General features: G+C 39.9%; 1 protein-coding gene across 2 annotated transcripts in view; it reads right to left on the bottom strand.

Moving 5' to 3' along the window:
- Window positions 1-19792, bottom strand: part of ksr2 (kinase suppressor of ras 2) — a gene marked incomplete at both ends in the record, with an annotated part of 102109 nt that overhangs the window by 80610 nt on the left and 1707 nt on the right. Inside the window, 2 exons of one of the 2 annotated variants that reach the window (XM_083904435.1) lie at window positions 4397-4558; window positions 5233-5373. In XM_083904435.1, coding sequence (XP_083760561.1) covers window positions 4397-4558; window positions 5233-5373 — 303 coding nt within the window. The remainder of the gene's footprint in view (window positions 1-4396; window positions 4559-5232; window positions 5374-19792) is intronic. The other variant, XM_083904434.1, reaches the window with a different exon arrangement.

The following is a 19792-nucleotide window of genomic DNA, read 5'->3' as shown; positions in this document are numbered from 1 at the left end:
AGATAAAGGAGGACATTCAGAGACAACAGAGACTGGGCTAACTTGTTCTCGGTTTGTTGTGACTTTTTATTCGGTGACCAAACCTCAAGCCCTAGGTGTTAACAGCAGAGCTATTTCCATGACAACTGAGCAAACTCCAACCTGTGAAGACAGATTTATTAAAGGACTTTTTTCCACTTGGTCAAATGAAGAATAAACAAATCATTATGATTCCGCTATCTTTGTTTAATTCACATTCTATTACAGATTTTGATTCAATTTGACCAATTTATTTTATTGTTTTCTTTCAGATCTTTCACAGATAAAACTTATGGAGAGCAGTGCAGGAATTTGATTTTCTCTTGAGGAAGTGACTTTAACGTCCACTTTTTGTCAATTTTATTCATGTTTTTCAATCCCAGCTTACTCTGTTATTGAGGGAATGAGACTCGTATCAGATCCACTGTCTGATGATCAAATAACACATACATTCTTATCATTATGATAATTATTATATTAACTGTGTATCTATTTGAGTGAAGTGGCCCTTTAATAAAATGCATACAGTTCTTGTCGTTTATGAAATAGATTTAGGTTTTGGCAAATTAAATTGTACGGAATGGTTCCATCAATTAAAAAAGTATAATCACTGAATTGTATGGTAGCCCAGGAATCCAAGGCGTTTACACGAGGATGCTTGCGGGTAAAAATTACAAAATATTTTATCAGAAGTGCCTTTCATTTAGACGGTGACAGTGTTTCTGTGGCTTAAAAAGGCAAAAATCTGAAAGCACGCTCCGGAGTGGAAAAGATGAATACGCTCCGCCGTATCGCTTCCGTCTACACTGCCAAGACGCAAAACTCTGCTCAGATCTGCTCACGTCGCGTATGCGCTTACGTCACATACATGCACCAGTACAGGGAAATAAAAAAATGTGTTGGACCTTCAAACTGCTCTGGCAGCTCTAATAAACTTACAGGAGTCTTCTTATTACCAGCAGTAGCCATGTTTTGGTTTTGCGGCGCAGATACGAGAAGAAGGAAGATTCTGCACGTGCGCTCAGACATGTCGGTGTTGTGTGATAGTGTATCACAGCGCCACCTAGCTGCCTGGCATGCTTACCCAATCCAATTCCACACACTTTTGCCTCACCGTATGCATGCAGATTTCCTCCCGAAAACGCTTGTCTAAACGCGGAATAAAAAGTGAAGACGTGACGCCACTTTTGCATCTTCTGTTCAGATGTCATTGTGTAAACGTAGCCTGAATATGGATCTAGAAATCTGACTTTAAAGTGCCACAAATCAAAGGTCAACACACATCCAAACCTGTTCTCTCAGTTTCAGGTTTTTACCTTTGACTGTAGTTCTTGTAGTGTCACATTCATGCAGCAGATTGTTGAGGAAGATATTGATGAGTGTGTGTGGGGGGGAATTCAAATGTGTCTCTGTCCTCACTGAGTCTACAGGAAAACACTCAAAGTCCTTGACAGAGTCTCCAGAAACGCCTGAAGCCTGTCTGGTCTGAACCCAGCTGGATTCTGATGGACTGTGTGTGTGTTTGTGTGTTTGTGTGTTTGTGTGCGTGCGTGCGTGCGTGTCATTCAAGGCATTACCTGCCTCCGTCTCTGAGACACAAAGACAGAGAGGACGTTTATGTAGAATCAGTGGGTGAGGCGACTCTCACAGACAGACTGACAAATGAGCACAGGGAATAACAAAGAGGTGTGAGATGAGGTACCAGGAGGACAGCTGGGTACCTGCACACTGACAAAAAGACCTGGTTCTGACGCTGCTGGTGGTATAAAGAGCTGCTCGGCACTGACATCTGAATTTTTTCTCATTATTAGTTCTCATAAAAAAAGAAAAACTTTGAAGAAAAACCAAATGAAACCTCCTCTGCTCAAACAGTATGTAAATAAAGAACAAAACTATCCATCCAGTCCATTTGCTTAATAATGCAGCGGAGCCCTTTGTCTGAAAGGACACCTGTGTGTGTGTGTGTGTGTGTGTGTGTGTGTGTGTGTGTGTGTGTGTGTGTGTGCGTCTGTTACTTTATGAAACGCAGCAATGCAAAGGTTTCAACACTTTTAATAAATCTCTACTGCCCCCTTCTGGTCACTTGGTGTCGTTGCAAAACCGCTAATCCACACTGCTGAAAACAAGCTACGGTCTGTGGCGCCACCTGGTGTGTAACTTTGAAACTATTGAGTGGTACAGAGGAAAGGAAAGGAACAACCCTATAGCCTTATAATCACATGCATCTCATTGCTTATTTGTTGTGTTCTCAATATTTTTCTATCTTTGTATAAATCTTAAAATCTTAAAGTGTGTGTTCTGGTCAAAGAGGACCTTTAAGAAATAATTATGAACAGAATATGTAGGCTATAAATTATAATATAAATATATAAATTAGCCAAAACCTAAATCTATTTCATAAACGATAAGAACTGTATGCATTTTTGTTTCGAAATTAAAGGGCCACTTCACTCAAATAGATACACAGTTAATATTATAATACTAATAAGAATGTATGTGTTATTTTATCATCAGACAGTGGATCTGATACAAGTCTCATTCCCTCAATAACAGAGTAAGCTGGGATTGAAAAACATGAATAAAAGTGGACGTCAAAGTCACTTGCTCTGCTTTATATCTATGTGAAGACAATGTTACTATCAGGAATAAGCCATGTGTGGTTTTCAACATTCATATTCAACGTAACAATTGGCATAAAAGTATAAAAACTATTCAAGACAAACACTTGTTGATGATGTGAGACATCAAAGATTTCTTTGATAACATCACTGAGACACAATTATAGCCCACATTATCTCTGAGCTCCATCTATTCACTGCTATGAGGATTAATGGTGAAATGGAATCTGTCCCTCCATGATAGCATTGGCTCGACATGTGTTGACCACCAACTGCTGTAGGCTATAGACACTGTTTCTGTTTTCACAAGTGAAAACTCATTCTACACACCTGCTGTCGTGTTCTGGATTATAATATAGAAATTATAACTGGATTAAAATGACTTTATACTTGAGAGGCGGGATACACTGGACAGTCCATCACAGAGCCAACATACAGACATCAACAGCCAATCACTCACACACCTTAGAATGCAAAATATTTAGGCTGCTTTTTTATAGAGAGCTATATAGAGCTATAAGTATGTGTGATATAGAGTGTTTTGTAACCTTTTTTCAGCATAACCTAGACAATCTGATAACAAATAAAACCATCACCAACTATATAAACACACTTGAGCAAAAAGAACTCAAAATGTTAAAAATTGGATTGAATTTATGACATTTGGAAATACGTCACAGTTCAAAGTTTGAAAAAACAAACAAACATATACCTACTGTGTGACTTCTTCACATTTTTTGCCACTTTATATCATGATTAAAATTTAGATATACAATGTGTCATAACTTTGACTCAACAACAAATGAGAAGATGAAAAAACCTGAATATGTGACACCTATAACACAAGCCCTCGTCACTCAGGAGGAGACAGAAGTCACGCACTGCTGAATTAAGACGTTTTACATCTCTTCTGTTATTGTTCACACACCAGATCATTTTGGCAAAACTTATGAAAGACGGGAGAATGTGTTATTTTGCTTTTATAGAACTCAAAGTAAAGAGAATGTGTATTTCATTATAAATGCATTAATTCTGTTGGCAAAATTCCATATTCACAAATGCAAATACAATGGTAAAAAAAAAACTACGGTTGTCCCTTTGATCCATGAAGTTGTGCACTATATTACTTTGATTTCTGGCTCCAACAACCAAAAGGCAGTAAAGATTATAAATGTATGCTCCTCCTTTTCTTTTCTTTTATATATAATAAGCTTCCTCTTTTTTTCGAGAGTGTCTCCCCCTCTTGCTTGGGTTAGCGTAAGCCTCTGTGGTCTCAATTTTGTGTACAAGACACTTTATTGTTGGAATTAAGGGAATAACAGATGCATCAGATGAGCTGATCTCTTTAGTTAACTGCTCAAAGGGGGCGAGAAGAGAGTTCTGTCGCGGGGAGTTCATAATCTGCTCTGTGTGCAGAGTTTGCAGCATTTAATAGGTGCTTTTCCACAGTGAACTCACATCTTGTTGGAACCATTTTATTGGTGTTCCAAACTGATCTTGGACAGACTCTAAAAGCGGGTATAGACAGTTTTTGCATGCGTCATCACAACATCACTTCTGTGGTTTTATTTTGGTGGTGACCGGGGGAAACGGGGGGGGGGGGGGGGGGGGGATAGGGCATTTAGGGCGTCCTGCCTAAAAGTAGGGCATCTAATTTCTTATTATTTTCAGTTCCCAGGATGCCCGGACACCCTGCTGGTTAAATGCCTGGCTGTGATGGTTAAGGTTAGGGTAAGTGTCCTCACTATGAACACTGTGTGTAGACACTCACCGAGCTGGTGGGCCTTTCTGAGGCAGGACAGCGAGGCATTGAGTCGAGCACACTCTTCTTCATTGGCACCGTATTTCTGCAGCAGCTCACACACCTGCTTCTCACTCATGTCGAGCAGACCCTCCAGGGTCACTTCACCTGCACTCATCTCCTGCAGAACACACACACACAAACATCAACATATACAGAAATAAGAACCATGTATGGACTATAGCTGCATGCATTCAATGAATAAACACCAAATATTAAACTATTTGATAATAGTTTGTAGAGCAGCCGTGGTATTTAAAACCAGCGTTCACCATGGGACACTTTTATAGCCAATACTACGGTTAAACTTTATTTATCCTCGTGAGAAGGAGAATTGAGAAGGCAGAAAGCAGCATATACAGAGAAATAGAAATATAGTCCAAAGTAACAGACATGTCACGCTGGAGATAAGGTATTAACACAAGAACAAATGATGGCTGAATTCCATTTAGCTGCTCTCTTTTTCAGAGTCCTTCTCGAGGACACTTGTAATTTATCGCTCTGACGTTTTTTGTCATGTTATCAGTCACAACTGTGACTCCACCTTTTCACTCAGCTGTCCTTTATTATTATAATGGTTTTAAGATTCTGGAAAAGAGACAAAACCCATGATTTCTAAGTAATCGCCTTTTATTGTGAGGGAAACTAAAAAAAACTATTGAACATTACATTTGTATTGTTTGTACTGTGTATGTTTTATTTTCATAGTCTTTTGAGTGTTCCTCCTCACTTCAGACTTTTGTAATGTGTTGTATCTTTTGTTATTTTTTATGCACAAATTAAACAAAGTCGTACCTGTGTGACCTCTTTCCTCAAGTTGACGATGCGGAACCAGTGTCCGAGGCGAGGGAAGTCCTCCAGCTCAGCACTGCGCTCGTCTAAGGCCACTTTACACTTACATGACAGCTGACGGCTGAAGTACTTCACCAACTTCCCCTGAGAGGAGAAGCAATATCACTTGTTATCAGTGTATGGTTTCCTTTTTTATTTCCTCTTTAAATATTAAATGCAATTGTTAGTGCACAACATCAAACAGTTAAGACAGTAATAGACTGAGGAGAACACATTTTGAACTGTTTCAGTATTAGTTCTGACACAAAATAACTCATTGCTTTCCCCTCTACAACCAACACTACGATCACTTCACACCTGTTTATTATTTATTATATTAAATATTATTGGCTCAAAGTTGTGGTGAATGCATGAACCCAGGTTGATTCTGATGTGTGCATTGACCGGTCATGTAGTCATAACAAATACAGATTTATGAGAAAGCTTTTTGTCCAAATTAGATTAGATCAGGTTTCTGTATATTTTACCCACAGAATACAGTAAGAATGGGGAAGTGAAATGTTGCAACAATTAAAAACCAGTACCATTAAGTTCAGCCTAATTCCATCGTCTTTAAGAAAGTTTTTAACCGCTCTGAAGGACAACACACATTTTGACTTCATTAGGATTGTATGCAGGTGTTTATTTATTCATACTGTAACTTTTACGCTGACATAATGTAGTTAGAGGTCACCTAAATAATAAACTGTTTCTATAGCATGTAAATATGATATGATACTATAATATATTACATAATAAACATGTAAACTATTAAACGTGGGCTTGTTCCACAAATTTCAGAGACGTGCAGTGAAGGTAAAGGTCAACAAAAGACACTTAAATCTGAACCAATGACATGAAATCAAAGAGAAGACAGCAGGAAATGTGATTTTACAGTCAAAACTCTACTATAATAACTGATTACAGTGTCCTCAAAACATTCATGAGTGTTTTCTCGTTAACAATAAATATCTTTTTTTAAGATTTTAATCTAAGTTCAACACATAAGGAGATGACGAGAGAGCACTGAGCTCACCATATACTGGTCTATATGAGTGCATCATTAGATTATTACACACAAACATATATATTTGTGCTTATTATCTCAAAGATATACATTGACTATGTTCAAGGTCACACTAACCCTAACCCTAAAGGTTAAATAAATATACATTGAATACATGTATTCAAATGGAACATATTCTGATTTATAAAACCTAACTGAAAGAGTGTCTTACCACTAAGTTTAATTATGAATTATATAAATAGGACATAAAACATATATTAACTTCCTCAAAATCAGTGATAGACTTTTTTCTTTTCATGTTCATTGACAAAAGCGTCCTGTATTTGTTCTAAAGTTTAGATTCTCCAAGCCGACCCAGCCCGGGCCGGGGTCGTTTTTTTTTAGCCTAACTGGGTGGGGAGAAAACTATGCCATAATTAGAAACATTACATATATATATATTAACTAAAAATATATATAATATTAGGGTAGACATCATCAAGCAAAAGTATCAAGACACAGTAGACGTGCTGTGGTCCAGAGATACAAAGTGCTAACGCTGTGTGATCAGGCAACCCAATCCACACCTGCAGAGAAACACACCAGGCAGAATCTGTGCGTTATGTCTCAGTTATGAAAAAAGGGAAGACATACAGCAAATGTCCATGGACTGTGGTAGGAAGCCACACACACACAAGATTAGAACCAGTGACCTTGTGATGCGATTGTGCTCTGTGACCTATACACCCTTCATGTAAACGGGGCCCCAGTCTCACAATACATCGACCTTGCCAATTCACTTATTTACTGTGATTTTGACATATTAAAAGAGATTATTCACCATCAAATCACAAGTCGAATCACTTTACTTTTTAAGACCACTGTGGTTGGAATAAGTGCCACCATTCTAACGCTGCAGTCAGACCAGGTTTGCCAAAGACAAAGTTTCCCTCCCTTGCAGCATTGACTTCACTGTGGTGTGGGCAGGTGTATTTGAAGCAGTAGCTACAAGCTGTTGTTTTACCTCGTCACTTCAAGTCTCAGTCACTTGTTTATTTTTGAGTATAAGACAATCACATCGATGATCAGTTTTTAGAGAGGATCATACTCAGTGTTGTAGTACAGTACAGAGTAACAGAGTACAAACACAACATTCATATAGCTGCACTTTACTATCTGGGATTCTAGCAACTTTTACTCCACTACATTTCCTCTAACTATATTTGTTACTACCAAATAAAATCAGAAGAAGAGTATTGGTATTATGGTCTGCATTTACACTATAGAGCTTTTCTAGTCTAGTACTTTACTCTATATAGTTTTTGCCATTCACTCATTCACACACTGCAACATGGGGTTAAGTGTCTTGCTCAAAGACACGACCAGAGCCAGCAATTGAACCCACAACCTTCCAGTTGGAAGATTTTTTCTTAATACTTTCACTTAAAAGTACATTTTAAATCAGAAAATGCCTTTTGATACCTGGGTACAGTAAATGTCACGTCTTATATATAAAACGTCTTTTTATAAAAGAAAATAAACAGCAAAAAGATGCATGTGTAAAAACAATCTCTTAAAGAGAGCTCAGCTTTCTGGCTCCCCAGCTCCATCTCTGCAAGCTGCCTGCCCACAACCTGCCCTTTTCAGCACTTTCTCTACAGTCACACAGATCGAAGTCAAGGCTCTCTTCAAAAAGATCAAACCCCTCCTGAAGAAACCCAATCTCGACCAATAATGCCTCTCCAACTACCGGCCCATCTCCCATTCCTGTCCAAGGTGCTTGAAAAAGCTGTTGATGCACAGCTACAGGAACATATACAACTTCATTCACTGTTTGAAACTTTCCAATCCGGTTTCCACACTGCCCATAGTACAGAGACAGCAGTGTTGAGGGTAACCAATGACCTTCTCATCTCTGCCGATTCTGGTTCCCCCTCCCTGCTCATCCTCCTTGACCTTTCAGCGGCTTTGGACACTGTCGACCATCATATCCTCCTCAGACATTGGTCTCCGTCACTCCACACTGGACTGGTTCACCTCATACGTTGCTGACAGGACAGAGTACGTCAGCCTGGGATCTGCCAAGTCCCAAACATCCCCCGTCACCTGGTGATGCTGCCACTGGGTCATGTCATCACGGCACGGCATCTCTTTTCACTGCTATGCTGATGACACTCAGTTATACCTTCGTACCGACCCCAACCTATGCTCTACCCCGGCCTCTTCATCATCATCCGCTTCCTCTTCACCTCCATCTTCAGCCCTCCCCAACTGCCTGGAGGAGATTAGGGTGTGGATGAGTCACAACTTCCTACAGCTATACAGCTCAAAGACTGAAGCCATACAAATTGGCACCCCTCATCAGTTCCAGTCATCACACATAACCACCATCTCCTTCTCCGGTCAAGACATCCCCCTCTCAAACACAGTCACCAACCTCGGTGTGAAGCTGGAACAACAATTGACCTTTGCAAACCACATCAAACATCTACAAAACCTGCTTCTTCCATATCAAGAACATTTCAAAACTCCGCCCCTTCCTCACTTTCTCTGATGCAAAAAAACTCCCCACGTCCACACCTTAATCTCCTCCAGGCTTGATTACTGTAACAGCTTGCTCATCGGTATACGCAATAAACACCTTCAGAAACTCCAATTCATTCAGAACTGTGCTGCCTGAACTCTGATGAAAACCCACAAATACAAGCACATCACCCCCATTCTTCAGAACCTCCACTGGCTCCCGATAGAATTCAATACAAGACGGCCCTCATCACCCACCTGTGCATACAGCAATGCCCCGCAATACCTCAAAGACCCCCTTAACCCTCAGCCCCGCACAAGACTCCGCAACATAGGCGACCAAGCTTTCTGCTCCGCTGCCCCTCACATCTGGAACTCCCTCTCTGAACACCTTTGGAAACCCCACTCTGAAGACACTTTCAAAAACGGGCTTAAAACTTTTTTGTTCATGCAGGCGTCTCCTAAATAGCCCTTAGATTTCCCTAATTTCACTCCGCTCTTAAACTCTTTTTAGCTGTTTTTACCTATGTAGTTCATCACTTGTACTTTCATTTTGTTGCTGATTGTTAAAGCTCACATAGAGTGGTCGTGTTCTACATATGTTAGTTATGGAGGTCTACTTAAATACATTAACTTGTTTTTATGGTCAAAAACCTCCTAGTTGCTGTAAATGAGCCAATAGAAATCTCTCCTCACTGAAGCTCTCGTCAGCCGCACTGTTTCAGACTGAAATCTCACTCCCAGAAGAAAAGACTGTGTTGTGATTGGCCAGCCAGCGTGAGTGTTCCCAACTGTCTTGTGATTGGCCATTACCTGGAAGTGACGTAATTAGCACACCCTCTCTCAGAAGTGCAGCTCCCCTTCTGGAACGGTGGATGCACTGCTACTCATTATCAAAACATTGTTTTAACAATGTTTAAAAATACAGTGGGGAGAACAAGTATTTTATACACTGGTTCTCCCACTTACAAAGCATGTAGAGGTCTGTATCATAGGTACACTTCAACTGTGAGAGAAGGAATCTAAAACAAAAATCCAGAAAATCACATTGTATGATTTTTAAATAATTAATTTGTATTTTATTGCATGACGTAAGTATTTGATACATCAGAATAACAAAACTTAATATTTTGTACGGAAACCTTTGTTTGCACTTACAGAGATCAGACGCTTCCTGTAGTTCTTGACCAGGTTTGCACACACCGATGATGACGATAAAAAATGACAGACCTCTACATGCTTTGCAAGTTGGAAAACCTGCAGAATCGGCAAATACTTGTTCTCCCCACTGTAGCTTTCTCACTACTCCCTAGTCCGGTTTAATGTGTTCTTGCCCTTAGTGTTTTTGTTTCTTTTTGGTTTCTGTAGCACTTAGAGATTATTTTAAGATAATTTTAAGTGCTTAAGAAATATTGTTACTATTGTTATTATCATAATAATAATAATAATAATAATAAATATCTGCTACAAATAAACATGATTGTCATAAACTTTCAGTCAGCCAAAGCCGAAAGCTCAAGTTTTCTGATTTTTCAGCTTCTTAAATGGGAACATTTTCTGGTTTATTTGCTCCATAAAAAAAACAAAAAAACATTCAAACTGAGGCTGGCTTTACATGACAACGCTCCCGGGTGAAACGGACAAACTATTTTATCAGATGTGCCTTTCGTTTAGACGGCAACAGCTTTTTTTGGGGCTTAAAACGCAAAAAAAATGAATCCACCCTATCCACTGTCGTGTTCCCGTCTAAAGGGTTGAAAACGTAAAAGTGTGCTCTGAGCTGCTCACACTGGCTATCCTCCCGTACGCATTGACGTCAGATCCATGTGCAGTACAGCCAAAGAACAAACATGTCGGACTATATCCATCAGTTGGACATTCAAGTTGCCTTAGCTGCTCTGATACTCATCCAGGAGTCATTTCAGCAATAACGCATGCGCGCGCTCCTGGTGTTGTATGGCAGTGACCTGGCCACCTGGCATGCATACTAAATCAAATTTCACACACTTTTGCGTCACCGTGTGCATGCAGATTTCCACCCAAAGACGCTCGTCTCAGCGCGTCTAAAAAGTGGGAACGCAACGCCACTTTTGCGGTTTGTGTTCAGATCGTTGTCGTGTAAAGCTAGCCTGAATCATTTTGGTTTGTGGCGACATTTGAGAACATCATTGCACATCAATGATATAATATTTTTCAACATTGTAAGACATTTCATGGACCAAACAGACAGATGAATAGATTGTGAAATCTATGAATTAGTCGCAGCCCCAAAGAGGAAGACACAAAATATTCCGAGAACACAACAAAAATTAAATAATGCGTCTCTGTAACTTCTGGATGTGTCAGTAACCAACTGTTTGCTAACAAGATCAAGGTCACAACTTACAAGCTAAAGATTTGTCCGACAATATACAGTAACTAGTAATCCAACTATACATGCCAATTTTCCAAGTGTGCCAAGATATTTAACTGACACGCTGGCCACACTGACAAGCAAGCAAGCAAGCAAGCAAGCAAAGGGCCACAACTACAAGAAATAAATAATAATCATTAAATCCATATTATATGCAGGGGCGTAACATTTGTTGATGTTTGGTCTGTATCTGCAGTAACTTTGTGTCACACTCCAAAGATCCTGACCATTGTCTCTTTATATGTCCATAAATCATCTGATTTTCAACCTAAATCAAATCAACAAGAGTCAACTTGAGATAACCTGTTGCCCATAACCCAACTGGGGGATCCTGATTCTTCGTAAATAATACGTAAAAAAGTTTATGTGAAAAGTGAAACTTGAGAGAATATATTGACTCTGGGCATCAAATTAAAAATGTGACAAGCACAGCTGAAATAACAACTAAATTACTTATTACATATCAAACTTTGTAAATAACCACTGCGTAACTCATCCTGAGATGGCTTTTTCCTTCAGACGAGCCCAAATTCTTTTCATTTTTGTTTGCCATCTTCTTTTACTCTTTACCAGTAACACATGCACTGATATTTACAGATCTTAGTAAATCCCACAAGTCTTAAATTTGCTATGATACCCAAAATGTTCAAATAGACCTTGTGGTTGCAGATATATACTAATTTCATTGTGTGCAATTTTCAGGCAGAGACCTACAAAATAGGCTTAGGCCTTACCTAACCTCTCATTACTTTCATTACTTTTCACCAAGATCTTGTATTGATGCTGGGAGAGTCTTCTCCAGCATATCTCAAAGAATATCGATGGGGTTAAGGTCTGGACTCTCCATGTGTGAAAATGATGTCTCATGCTCCCTGAAACACTCTTTCACAATTTGAGCCTGATGAATCCTGACATTGTCATCTTGGAATATGCCCGTGCCATCAGGGCATGATGCGCAAGACATCACACAGGTGAGAGTCACTTAGGGTGCTTTCACACCTATAGTTTGTTTTGTTCTGCACCGGTAAGAACATTTTTACAATGTAGCAAACAGACGTGGGTACGGTTTGCTTTCACATATGCATAAACAAACCAAATTGACCATGAAGTCCATCGGCACCGGAACCAGACTAACCCCCGATTTCCCCCATGTGCGTCACCATCACAGAACATCAGCGCCGCAAACACCAGAGCTGATCGCTGGCTCGCTGAATACATCTGGTTCGCAAGGCAGCGCTGCCGTGACGTGCCCCGTGGGGCATCCGGTGGATATTCGGGGTAACCGTACCAAAGTAGAGCCGATTAAGCTGCATAGCTGCAAAATCCCGAAACAGCCCTCACTGTCAACTTTCCTTTGTTTATCTAGTCGCCATGTCAGAAATGGGCTGGGTTGAAATTAGAGCTGAAATTATTAATCGATGAATCGATTATTAATCGATGACTAAATCAATCGCCAACTATTTTGATAATCGATTCATCGGTTTGAAGCTTTTTTCATGATTAAAACACAAAAGGCCAAGTGTCACGGCGGCAAGGGTGTGGCCACAGGGCTACTGCCATCTTCTGGTGAAATATAAAATAGTTATTTTTTGTACACATTAGGGCTGGGAATCTTCATCATCGAAGCAATACGATACGCATCTCGATACACTGCCAACGATTCGATACATTAGCGATTCATGAAATTTACCAGCGATACGATACGATTCTCCCACCTATTATGATACAGTGCGATACAGTCAATTTAATTTGAACACAATGCGATGCAGTGTGTTACGATACGATGCGATGCAGAAGAAAATTATACTATCGAATACATAGTAGTTCTCAAGTTATGGCACTTTTACTTTTGAAACATAGGAAATACAACAGAGATCAGAGAGAGCTTAAATGTGCTGAGACACACTGCTCCGAAGCAGAGACAATGGTTTGTTCACAGGTATCTCTGGAACTGATACAAGTATAAACTTTAACAAAAATCTGAAAAGATAACTCATGTATGAGCCGAAATGTGTTATACCGTTTGCTACCAGTAGATGGCACTAAGCAACTAGTGCATACGTTCTTGTTTCCAATAAAAGAAGCACTGAAGAAGTGAGTGAATGTGTCAGCGTAGCTCTGTGTGTAAAAGTGTTTACATATTGACGTAAACGGGAGCAAAATAACAACTCTGTCTCGACAGGGTTTGAGAAACATTCAAGACATGTTGCCGCTTCAGGTGAGGAGTTAAGTTTGTTGTGCTCCCGGTGTATTTAACAGCGACACGGCACAATTTACATTTCGCATTTGATTTATCCAGCTCTCCACCACAATTGTAAAAGCCCAAACTTTTCCACACACTTGACGCCAACCGGCGAGTTTATCACGTTAGGTTGTTCCTCCATGTCTCTACCATCTCTGACCAGACTCGCCGCCTCGGGCTGCGGAGACAACTCAAACCAGAAATAAACCAGTTTTTTATAGTTAATATACGTTTATAATAATAGATATTATTCGGTTTATATCGATGCAGATGATTTAGATACGATACATCTCGAGTTCATTCGGATTTTGAACCGATGCAGACGTTTGCCATCGATGCAACCGCATCGTATATGTTCATATCGATATACCAATGCAAATCGGTGAATCTACCCAACCCTAGTACACATGCATTCAATAATCAATACACAAATCATAGATTTTATAACAGAGACTGCGGGGCCTGGTGAAAATTTGAACATGGGCCGAAATTGGCCACCGGGCCAGACTTTGGACATGCCTGGTCTAAACGAAATGCACTTCCGATAAAATATTGTTTTATGATATTGTCAGCTGACCTCATCCTTTGTGCACGTAATGCTGCAACCTAGACTTGACCAACTGCCAAGACGACCAACAAGAAACAGCTACTGTAAAAAGGTGGTGACTTTTTTGGGGGGGACAGGCAATTTATATCACACTGAACTCTCCACTACAGTGACATAATGGCTTAGTTTAAACATAAACAAGCACTCTGAGTAAAAAAACAACAACCCAAATATGCTTATGTAACTCTTTCTCTCTACAGAGTCATTTCAACCTATTTCATACACTTCAATATTAACAAACAGCTCCACTTGTTTTAAGCTGCTCAGGTTTCTATTTCCAGACAAAGGTGTCATGCTCTTTCTCATGTGTCCACATGTGTCCACAAGCCTGAATAAAAGAGATCACGCATCATGTGCGTGGATCACTCCAGTGTATCCAAGGGACACCAACGTCACTGCATAATCATATTAATGGGAGCCAGTGTTAATATCACATTCAGGTCATGATATCGGCTGCTATTCTTGGTAAAGCTGTTGGCTAAAGCAAGGTCAGTACTCAAAGCCTCCAACTGGTAATATCTGAAGCTCAATCTGGGTCCTTAAAGTTAATGATAGAGAGGCAAAGCATCTATGTCCTGGAGGAATCACACAAACACATCACACTCCATGAAGATCAGCGCAGCTTAACGACCAATGACGTCACTGTGACCCTCAACAAAACCCTGCGTGGAAAACATATTTGCTTTAGAGGCAATAAGAGGACCACACTTATTATTACACTTCTGAATGAACAGTCACAGGTGTTTTTTTCTGTTCTCATGCATTTGAAATAGTTCTTCCTGTCTGATTAGCATTTTTTTCACATTATATTTCCACACAGACATGTTTCACCAAATTAAACACAAACAGACATACACAGGTTTCTGCAGTGTAGCACGAGTCAGATATTTATCAAATATGTTAAAGAGTTTGGAGCCTAAATTAAACAACAGAGGGAGTGCAGCCCACACCAACATATCTCACTCTGACCTGGATTCATGCTGCTGTCGCTAATAATATTAAACTTATTAATGACACTGTCGCCAATTATTAGCACCGTGAATAGTATCACTATTAGCAAGTTTAAGTTTATTCCGCTATAACAGTAATGACCAAACAAGAAGAATTTAAATCCTTAAATTATAGATACATTATCAACTTTCTATGCATTTATAAATATACATTTTAATATTGTTTGGATGCAACAAAGGTTCTAGTCAGGCAACGACACTAGTTTGGTTGAATGTCACACAATTACAGACCGACTTCTGCTTCTGAGAAATTAAACAAGCACTTGTTAAACAGAGAAAAAACACATCTGAGGTAAACGGTAAACGTAATCAGTTACATGTCATATGCGCTCCGTATATACACTCCTGATCGAAATTTTAAGACCAGTTGAAAATTTGCAAGAACGTACATTTTTCACTGTTGAATAAGAAGGTTCTAAGTAGTGCTTCAAAATGCAAAAAGAAGAAATGGAAGTGAGACAAAAAAAAATTGAGTAAGCAATTTATTGCAAACAACCATTAAAGTGAAATAGACGTTTCTTGTTCTTGAAACCCTTCTCTAGCAGATGCCGTCTAAAAGCAGATTTCCACTGGGCGCGTTACAGCACCAGAACATCAGCGGCACGGTTTTGCATCATCTACTGCCTGGCGTCAATCCCCACCGAGCGCGTCACGGCAGCGGTGCCTTGGGAGCCAGCGGTATTCACGGAAGATCGCGCGATAATCTCGAACGGACGAGTTTGCGAGATCCCGCGATAGACTGTGTGTATAAAGGAAATAACAACAACAACACAGCTTCTTTCATTCTCTGACTGTTGATCTGGTGTCATAAATGATTTTATGTTTCTCCACTTCCAACCACAACAATCAGTGTCTTGTCGTACATTATGACTCTCCGAGGCGCTCTGATTAATCGATTGTTGACCTGGTAGCACCGGTCATGACGTAATATTGATGTGAAGTTGTGACAGGATATATGACCTGCGTATTGTGTTTTATTTTGAAAGGGGGCGGAAGTGTTTTACTTTGATTCTGTGTCGGACTTGCTGTCTGGTGCGACCTGCTCTGTTGCGCAATGCTCACATTGATTAGAATGGAATCGATCAGCAATGGTGACCACGCCGTTGACGTTCCGCTGCTGTAACGCACCCAGTGGAAATCCAGGCTCATGTTTATGGGACTGCAGTTGGCATCAATGACAAGTTTCATTTGGGCTGAGGATCGTGTCGTGTCTTGACGGACAGCCAATTGGATCCTCCGGCTCAGGGCCGGTTTGATTTTTTTGGGTCTACCACTTGATTTTTTGTTCCATAACCCTCAGGATCTTTGAAGATTTTTAAAATGACTGTCTTACTGTGTCCAAGATCAGCAGCAATGGCACGCTGCAAGAGGCCTTGCTGATGCAGCTCAACAATCCAACCGCGAGAGAAAGAGAGAAAGCTTTTTTGCCTTTGTCATCAGGAGGTCATGACAGTGTGGACACCTGACAGAAAATGGCACAGAATCCTTTTTTTTGCAAAGATTTAGGCTTTTAAATGCTGTGGTCTTAAATGTTTGATCAGCTGATGAACAGCCTATTAATGGTTGTTTGCAATAAATTTCAAATCTCAATTTTTTTTTTTTCACTACCATTTCTTCTATTTGCATTTTGAAGCACGACTTAGAACCTTCTTCAGATCCAACAGTGCAAAATGTAATTTCTTGCAATTTTTCAACTGGTCTTAAAATTTTGAGGAGTTTTCAGGAGTATATTACAATACTTATTGTTTCATCTTCTAGCCCTGATGCAAAGCAACACTTGACCATTGGGGGTACTGAAGATGTGACATTTGACACACAGTTTTTAAATTAGTAATCTCATATTGGTCATAATTGATCATGAATTGTCGTCATCATCATCATATTTGCCGTCATAATTTACATCTGTGCCAGGAGTTTGTTTTCAGAAGAACAGCATTGATTCAGTTGTGCACTACTGTCTACTGTACCTGCCCAGAAGCAAACAAGAGACACTAGAAAGTGAATCTTGTGGAGACAAAAAAGTTTAAAACTCAAATGACAAACATGCAATACATAAATAATTCATTATAACTTGATATTAAGTGGCAGGCCACAGAAAGTTCATTTGGAGGCTGGTAAAATGGCTTTAAATTAATGCTAGGGTCCTGCTGTGTCTGATTTGCGGTTCTTTCAAATAATTTTTAAAGTAATGAGTCAGATGTTTTTTGCTGGTTATTCTGCCCCAATATGCCTTTAAAAAAATAAAAATAAAAAATAAAAATAAGAAAAACCTCATGAAACTTAAAACTTTAAAAGTTGAAAAATAGCAATTTAAGATAGATTTTCTCACTTTTGACATGTACAACAAGGACAACAACATCCCATAATATTTCCTGCATTCAACTGAGCAGAATCACATCAGGTACAAACAGCTCAATGAGGTGTGAACTATCCACTATACTTCTCACAGCAACACAATAATCCACCACTCCATCTTCTACCACTTTATCCTTCACATGAGGGGCACAGGGGGGCACTGGTGCCAATCCCAGCTGACAAGAGGCGAAAGGTGGGGTCCACCCTGGACAGGTCACCAGTCCATTACAGGGACACAGAGGCAAACAACCGTCCACTCTCACACTCACACCTACGGTCAAGAGTGACCGATTAGCAAATCTGCATGTTTTTGGACTGCGGGAGGAAAACACACACAGAAAATAAATATACTAATATGCTATAACTAATATTGGAATTAGTAAGGAACCCTAACCCTAACCCTTACATGTGGCACTACAACCCAATGCCCCCCAACATGCAGCTTTGGAGCCCCCTGGTGGCTTGGGGGACCCTATGCATACGCATAGTCGGCATATAGCAAGAAACATCTCCGCTTGTGTTCATTCTTGTACTTATGGCTGTCCCCTTGTTATGACGTCACTAAGGACAGTTGTTTCTGTAACTTCTGAAAGGATTTAAGCAATAGAAAGTTCACTTTTACCACATACACATTACTGCTAATGCACAGTCTGGAAATATATGCAATAATACAAGTATATATTGTGACATTTTCTTCACTGGCAATGTAACAAAACATAATGATAAAATGTTGTTGTAATCCATGTTTGCCTCAGATTGTCCAAATGAGTCTGTGTTTAACAAGTGTTGTTTTATGTCTAGAAATGAGTAAATCTATGCTCTTCTTCAACCAAGGGACAAGTTAAGTTGTTGTTTGATCTTCACATTGAAGGGTCAGGATATAAAACTGTTTCCCAAAATAATGTTCTTTTAACCTCAGCATCATTTTCATACACTCCCTTAGCCAAGCAACAGCATTTATCATATAATAACAATTTAGACAACAGTATGAGGACATGAGCTTCTATCTTTACACTGTAGCCTGCTCACAACTGACAGCACAATAACATGAGTTAGTCTCTCCTTCCTTGGCACTTTCAAACTTCACTTCAGAGCCCAAACAAGGCACTTATAGATGGAGTTTGGAACATTTCAGTGAGATTCAAACCTCTGTCCAATGACTTCACGTAATACTGATAAAGCCAGATGTTTTCTCACTAGCAGTGTTGTATTTCCATGTATGTAGTGACACATGACAGGACGGTGGAAACGAAGCAATATTCAACGACTCAACGTGTCACATGCACGAGGTCATTTGCAAAGTACTATGAGTGTAACTATGAGTGCTGCGCCGCCACACATGGGTGGCAACAGCAGAAATAGCACTAAGGTTTCTTATTATTGGAGACGTGGACAAAAGATCGGACATTGGTCGGTAATAAGTGAATAAAAATCCTTATTGATCAATTTTACTATTATTTATTTCAGGAACCTCATTAAACCTAAAAGTAGGCTTTCAGAGGGAGCTTGTGCCCTATTCAGGAGAGTCGAGCTCCCCTTCGCTATTTGAACCATATGAATGTCAGTGATCTTTAGGTTAAGGGATTATCCCAAGTTCTCTGAAACATGAATGGGGTAAGATGGAAACTTGAAAGGGTACAGTTGCACTATAGAGTGGACCTTTCTGAAAAGTTCTGCATGCTCACCTGTGGGGTGAGGTACAGGTTTAGTTACAACTGTATTTTGGCAACCAAAGTTACACAATGGAGCTTTAGGATATGTTAATATCTTAAATGTGTGTCTGCTGGTGTTCCTCTGCAGTTTTCCCTGTAATATATTTGAGTGGTCCGATAGAGCACACAGACACACTCAGCAGTGAGTTTATTGCATCTATTGCACTTAATGGTGTTTGTTTTCATCTCCTGAGGCATCGCCAAAACACAGTGACAGGCCTTTAGTGTCCAGTGACCTTATCACACTTTATGGCATCTCCTGTAACAGCCTCGTCAGTGCGTTGACTGCTTTAAGTGCTCTCAAAACGGACGCTCTTGCATCTCAAAACAACACTTGGATGTTATGGCCATTACATAACGCAAATGACGGCTTCACGCATGGGCCAATTGAAGGGATAATGATATTTTGTAACAATTCGAGGAATATGTTGGTTCCAACAAGCCCTCCAACTCATACAACCACATAGGTCGTTTGTGCGTGCCCTCAAATACGATCCATGGGAGCATTTCTTACATTAGCGCCCCCACTGGTAACAAGAGAGCATTTCGGTATTGCAGTATCACGTATAGTCAGATTAGTAAATCTGAAGAAGAAGAAGTACAGTAAATGTGTTTAATAAACATTTGAGAACAATAGAACATGTTGGCAGCGTGTT

Source organism: Microchirus variegatus (assembly GCF_963457635.1).
Source record: "Microchirus variegatus genome assembly, chromosome: 18".
In the NCBI taxonomy this organism is placed as follows: domain Eukaryota; kingdom Metazoa; phylum Chordata; class Actinopteri; order Pleuronectiformes; family Soleidae; genus Microchirus; species Microchirus variegatus.
The sequence above is the reverse complement of the archived record's forward strand: the minus strand, read 5'-3'. Positions and strand labels throughout refer to the sequence as shown.